Source organism: Callithrix jacchus, chromosome 3 (assembly GCF_049354715.1).
Source record: "Callithrix jacchus isolate 240 chromosome 3, calJac240_pri, whole genome shotgun sequence".
In the NCBI taxonomy this organism is placed as follows: domain Eukaryota; kingdom Metazoa; phylum Chordata; class Mammalia; order Primates; family Cebidae; genus Callithrix; species Callithrix jacchus.
The window spans coordinates 6,298,047-6,304,622 of NC_133504.1; the positions used below are offsets into that span (position 1 = coordinate 6,298,047).

A 6,576-nucleotide genomic window follows, 5' to 3' on the forward strand; every position below is an offset into this window, starting at 1 on the left:
GAGTAAAGAGTTTAAAGGTAGAAACTAATTGCAGTCATTTCAGGGGACGGAACAGTTGTATTTGAAAACCTGAATGGTTACGTGAACTGCCTAAAAAACAAGCTAAGGAAAATTAAAGCTCAGATCTATATATTTTAAGAAAATGATTGCAATCAATTTCCTGGGATTAAAGAGCATTTCCTCAAGCCCAGCTGCCATTAAAAAGAGGCAGATACAGCCAAGGACTGGACCTTCTCTGGAAGGCTGACAGCACTGACCCTCGAGAAGGCGCCAGCTGACTGAGAACACTCTGCCCTGATATGTGCTGAAATTCCGCTGAGAGCAGAGTGGTACATTAAACCCTTTAGGGGCTTGCAAAACAAGTGTCCTATGTTTTAGGGTCATAGAGTTTTGCCAAAACAAGTATGAATTCACCTAGTGGCCCCTGTACCCGGCCTTTCCCGTGGGCCCCGAGTGCCAGACACATCCATATGTAACAGCAGAATGAATGATTGAACAAGCGGTTGAATGAACAGCAGTGGAAGGCAGCGGGCTGTCAGATTCTATGAGGCAATCACAGCATCAGGCGACCTTAGTATCCATTTGGGAGGATGGCCATTTATTCTCGGGAGCGCACGGCTCTGCAGAGACCCATATCCAGGCAGCGAGCTCTGACAGGGGGCGCCTTTAGATGGACTGAGGAGGAAACAGCCCGAAATCCCCGGGCCCGAGCGCGGCCCGTGCAGGCCGGAGGGTCAAGAACGCCCCGCTGGCGGCTTCGCCCCGGCCTAAGGCGGCCTGTGCTATAAATACGCTGCCCACATGCCGCGGTGACACGGTGTTCCCTGGGCTCGGCGGGGCAGATAACATGAATGTGCCCTTTAAACGTCCCAAGTCGCAGGCACAGCCCCCGGCCCAGCCCCGCTCCAGGAAGCGCCTTCGCCCCCGATGCCCTCTGCGGCGGGGAGGAGGGGGCGCCCCGCACCTGCCCAGCCAATGCGCGGCGCGCGCGCCGGCCACGGCCCGCCTCTTCTCGCGAGAGCCGGGCGGGGATATAAAGGGGGCTGCGGGCGAGGCGGCGGCCCCTTCGCGTCGCGCAGGGTCGGGGACGGCGCGTCGGTGCCAGGACGCGCGTGGGCGAGAGCGCGAGCGGGCTGCCTGCGGGCTGAGTGCGACCGGCCGCCGCCATGGGTGATCACGCGTTGAGCTTCCTAAAGGACTTCCTGGCCGGAGGCGTCGCCGCTGCCGTCTCCAAGACCGCGGTCGCCCCCATCGAGAGGGTCAAACTGCTGCTGCAGGTGAGGACCGCGCGGTGCAGGGGCGGGCGCGGGTGCGGGTGCGGCGGGCCGGGCGGGGCGCGCGCTGCGGGGCGCGGGGCGCCGGGGACAGTCTGCGCCAGGCCACAGGCCCGGGCGCCCGCCCGCCGACGGGGGAAGGTGCCCTCTGCGTAGGGACGGGTCCAGCGTCAGTCCCAGATTCCTGGTGTCGGGTGGCGCCCGGCGTTCGGGTGTCTATATATGGAAACCCACCCGGAGCCGGTTTACGCGAGCCAGATCCTGCGCCCGTGACAGCGCGGGCATGCACTCAGGCCGGGCACCTGGTGATTGCCAGTGTTTTCGGCACGGTCTTATGCACACCCACCTTTACAATAAAAACATCAAAATAATCATCGCCCGAGAACTCCCTTATCGGAGCTCATGCACAGTGCTGTGTGTAGGCCGACGCTGTTTCATTCATCTTTATATAACCTCTGTGACAGAGTTATTCTCCATTTAACAGATGAAGCCGAAGTTTTGAAAGATTCAGAAACAGTTTTTGGAATAAACTCAGATCATCCCGTCTCCAAATCTTTTCCTCCCCTGCCTGGTCGATCAATGGCTTATCATCATCCTCTTCCGTTTTTCTCCACCTGCCCAAAAGGTCAGGGCCCCTCAGTGAGGAAGAGCCCAATTTGGGAGTCAAAGTTACCAACGATAAAACCCACCACAGATTGCTCACAACGGCAGCAAACCCTCAATAATTGATTACTTGGAGGACCTGCTTGAAACTTTGGGAGCTCTACTGCTTAGTGGATTTATTCTCCTTCCTCTATTGGAGCATTTACTGGAGATCCTCATCTCCAGGGCGGTCAGTCTGACACTGAGAAATTCATTTCGTGCCCATCATGTCTACTGAATCCAAAGCCCTTTGAAGCAAGGAGGGATACTCATTTCTCTCCCCCATTAAGCTCCTCCTACAGTTCTCAAACCTAGGGAAAATGAAATGAATCAATGGCTAGCTTTATACAGTTCAGTCGCCTTTTCAGTTTATTTGGGGCAACACCTTTCCTCAAATACCCTAATAATTGAAGCAACGCTGGATTATTTTGGCTTGTTATCCAGTAACTAACATTCATTTACACGTCCTCAGTATCCATTTGATTTCCTTATCCTTTTTTTTTTTCTTCAAAGAGAAATCTAGGAAGTGCAAACCTTCTTTTTTCTCCTGTCCTCTTCCCTCCCCTCTGCCCTGCCTGTCTTCTGTCACCCACCCTCCCCACCACCAGGTCCAGCATGCCAGCAAACAGATCAGTGCTGAGAAGCAGTACAAAGGGATCATTGATTGCGTGGTGAGAATCCCCAAGGAGCAGGGCTTTCTCTCTTTCTGGAGGGGTAACCTGGCCAACGTGATCCGTTACTTCCCCACCCAAGCTCTCAACTTCGCCTTCAAGGACAAGTACAAGCAGCTCTTCCTAGGGGGTGTGGATCGGCACAAGCAGTTCTGGCGCTACTTTGCTGGTAACCTGGCGTCCGGTGGGGCCGCTGGGGCCACCTCCCTTTGCTTTGTCTACCCGCTGGACTTTGCTAGGACCAGGTTGGCTGCTGACGTGGGCAAGGGCGCCGCCCAGCGTGAGTTCCACGGTCTGGGCGACTGTATCATCAAGATCTTCAAGTCTGATGGCCTGAGAGGTCTCTACCAGGGTTTCAACGTATCTGTCCAAGGCATCATTATCTATAGAGCTGCCTACTTCGGAGTCTATGACACTGCCAAGGGTGAGAGAGGGGTATCAGGGGAGGAGGAGGGTGGTGTGGAGAGAAGATCCTGTGGGGTCTGTAACTCACAAAGGATTTGGTATGTACTGACCTTGCTTTTTTCTAGTCTCTGGACTAAACTGAGGCTTCTGAATGAGGAGGCGGTGTGGGTTAATTAATCGTTAAAGGATTCTTTGTGTCCTCTACGGAAATAAACCCCGGCCTTTACTTATTCAGAGAGGAGGAAGCGGGAGGCTGTCTCCCTCTAGACACAGCCATAGCAGTTACTGAGTTTAGCTTGAAGCCACTTCCAGCACCCTGGATACAAGCAGAGCAGTGGGTCTAGAGGGCTGCAGCCCTTTGCTGGCTGCCTGGTCATATGTGAGGCACCTGCATAGGGGCAGGTTCTCTGCAAGGTCAGAGCGTGGAGTTGGAGGTGCAATGGCCTCTCTCTCCACCTGCTTTCTGCTGAGAGCAGTCACCTCATAGCCCTTCGGCTTCTTGGCTCTGTCCACAGGCATGCTGCCTGACCCCAAGAACGTGCACATTTTTGTGAGCTGGATGATTGCCCAGAGTGTGACGGCGGTCGCAGGGCTGGTGTCCTACCCCTTTGACACTGTTCGTCGTAGGATGATGATGCAGTCCGGCCGGAAAGGGGGTAAGCTGCGCTCTACTGGTCTGCACTTATTTAAGGGGGTGTGCTGTGCCCTACTCATCTACACTTTATTTTTGTCCCAGGAGAACGTTTCACAGTGCTCCTTTCAGTCTTCCTTACTGGGAATTCATTTTCAAAATTATTTGATAAGGACATAGGGAAGAAAGGTTGTATTGATTCCCCCTAACATTCTCAACTGTCCCATAAGGGCAAAGTTTTTTTCTGTTTTATTAAAGAGATGATAAGAACATCAAAAATAAGACACTTAGACGTGAATTTAACTAGGTATCTAGCATTACGGAGACCCTAGGCCCTCTTCCCTTACAGCCTGCGTGCAAAAGCCAGAGAAAAGAAGTAGTTAGCTGCTTCTTATGAAGAACTTTTGCTTCCCTCCTAGTTACTGCAGGTGTGAGTGGGACGGGGCGTTTAGCCGGGTAGGGATGGCCTGACGCAATCTGTTGTGCTGGAAAAAGTTTTGGCTTCTATGGGTTGAACCATAGGAAATTGACACTTTAAAGGGAAAAAACAGTCCAGTGTTTGCAGTTTCATATGTTTCAACAAATAGTTACAGCCTTTTATTGTAACTGCTTAGCCTTGCGCAGTATAATCTGAGGTTTGGTCCTCCATAAAAAAGGTAACCACGCAGCATAACACTCCTGCTCCACTGTGCCCTTCCTGTTTCCGCTGGGCAGTCTGTGAATCGCTTGTTTAGTTGCCCCAGTTCTTCACTGACCTTGAACTAATGGAATAGGGATGACAGGAGGCCCAGCCTGCCAGTTAAGCAAGGAAGGAGATGTTCAGTTGAATGTTACATGGAGCTGGGACTTCTTGCCTGGATGGCTCTAATTTTACGAAACTGGTAACCGTGTGTGCAGAGATCTTTCAGAGGAAAAGTCTCTTTCCTCCAGCATTATGGAGCCCTCACCAACATTTGTTTCCACAGCGGACATTATGTACACGGGGACAATTGACTGCTGGAGGAAGATTGCAAAAGATGAAGGAGCCAAGGCCTTCTTCAAAGGTGCCTGGTCCAATGTGTTGCGAGGCATGGGCGGTGCTTTTGTATTGGTCTTGTATGACGAGATCAAAAAATATGTCTAATGTAATTAAACACAAGTTCACAGATCCATTGTGTGGTTTAATAGACTATTCCCAGGGGAGGTAAAAAGGTCTGGGATAAAACCAGACTGAAAGGAATACCTCAGAAAAGATGCTTCATTGAATGTCCATTAAACCACAGATGTATTTTGTATGTATTTTACATTTAAATTCCCACAGCAAGTAGAAAATAATTTATCATACTTGTACAGTTAACTGAAGAACTGGTAATGAAGAAATAACTGAACGTGAAACATCAATAAAGACCACCGAATGCACGTTTCTATTTCATTGGACCTACAATGCTTAAGTTCTGGTTTTCAAACTTAGGCAGGTCATATTCTGTTACCTCATCCAGTGTTGCTGTAGGTTAGGAAGTGATCAAGGCTTTCTTAATCCTCCCTTGTTTTGTGCCCTTTCCTTCAGTTTAGAAATTCTGAGATTCTGCTAAAAGGTTTAATTCACAATCTGGAGAATTTTCCACGATTAGGAAGTGCTGTGTTTTAGTCCCTTTAGATAACTGTGACACCTAGAATTTTAAGGTAAGTCGAGAGTATTCATGAAAATCAAGGCTGGGCACCGTGGCTCAGTCTGTCATCCCAGCACTTTGGGAGGCGGAGGCGGGTGTATCACTTCGTGCCAGGAGTTGGAGACCAGTCTGACCAATGCAACCAAACCCCGTCTCTAATAAAAATATGAAAAATTAGCTGGGTATGATGGCACACACCTGTAATCCCAAGTACTCGGGAGGCCGAGGCACGAGAATTGCTTGAACCGAAGAGGCGGAGGTTGCAGTGAGCTCAGATGGCACCACTGCATTCCATCCTAAGCGACATGGTGAGACGCCATCTCAAAAAAAGAAAAAAAAAAAAATCAGTTGTCTTAGTTCAGCCCACTGTAACAAAGTGTTATAGACGGATGGCTTAACAGGAACTTATTCTCAGTTCTGTAGGCTGGAAGTCCAAGATCAGGGCCACTGTGGCCAGGTTCCGACGAGGGCCCTCTTCTCAGTGGTAGACTGACTTCTTGTATCCTTAGTGGCAGAAAGAGTGACAGCTCTCTGGAGTCCCTTTTATAAGCTCACTAATCCCATTCATGGGGTCTCTACCCTCATGACCCAGTTTCCTCCCAAATGCCCCTCCTCCAAACACCACCACTTTGGGGGTTAAGATTTCAACAGATGAAGTTTGAAGGGACACAAACATTCAATTCGATTCATAGCATCAGTTATCAAGCTAGTGTTTAACACCGCCTAGGCCCCGTAGAAGAGAGAAAAGATAGGAACCTGCCCTGGAAGACGCTTAAGTTGGGGAGAAAACGTGAAATGCCACTGTTAAGATAATTTATTACAATACATCTTGCTTGAGAAGGAATAAAAGGGAAATGAAAAGGGGGAGGGGAGTGGCAGGAGAGGGAGACTTGGAAAGAAAATAATTAGATTTAGGAACATGGGTGTAGACAGCATCTTCCAATACTTCTGTAACAATTTATCAAGACCTACAAGGTTTGTGAGCCAGAGGAAAATAATTAGAATTCCAGGTTGGAAATTGTACACTTTCGGACCAGGAAGAGACCAAGCAGTTACTGTGGTCTCCCAGCTTGTGACTGACCTGGAGGAAGTGTCTCTTCCTTGGCAAAGCTTGAAAGGCAGGCTGATGTTTTTTCTGTTTCCAACAGGTGGCTGGGTGGTGGGGGTTGGTCTCTGTACCTTCTGTTCTTTACCTTGCTTGCCAAACTCTTCCACCAGCTCACCCCTGCCTCCCCAGCTAAAAACTGGCTATCTTCCTTTTACCACAGTTACCAAGGTCTGAGCTTTGTAAAATCCGGGATCAC

The 6,576-nt window shown here is 50.1% G+C and overlaps 1 protein-coding gene across 1 annotated transcript; it reads left to right on the forward strand.

Moving 5' to 3' along the window:
• Positions 1-1,059: 1,059 nt before the first annotated feature.
• SLC25A4 (solute carrier family 25 member 4) lies at positions 1,060-5,021 on the forward strand. The gene is made up of 4 exons (XM_035292535.3): positions 1,060-1,277; positions 2,525-3,011; positions 3,508-3,648; positions 4,589-5,021. Exons 1-4 carry the CDS (start codon positions 1,167-1,169, stop codon positions 4,744-4,746), a joined length of 897 nt encoding a protein of 298 aa, XP_035148426.1. The 5' UTR covers positions 1,060-1,166; the 3' UTR covers positions 4,747-5,021.
• Positions 5,022-6,576: the final 1,555 nt, after the last annotated feature.

Coding starts and splice junctions, on each gene's coding strand:
- SLC25A4 (XM_035292535.3), top strand. CDS start 1,167: ATGGGTGATCACGCGTTGAGCTTCCTAAAGGACTTCCTGGCCGGAGGC. Junction 1,278..2,524: donor GGGTCAAACTGCTGCTGCAG/GTGAGGACCGCG, acceptor CCCCACCACCAG/GTCCAGCATGCCAGCAAACA. Junction 3,012..3,507: donor AGTCTATGACACTGCCAAGG/GTGAGAGAGGGG, acceptor CTCTGTCCACAG/GCATGCTGCCTGACCCCAAG.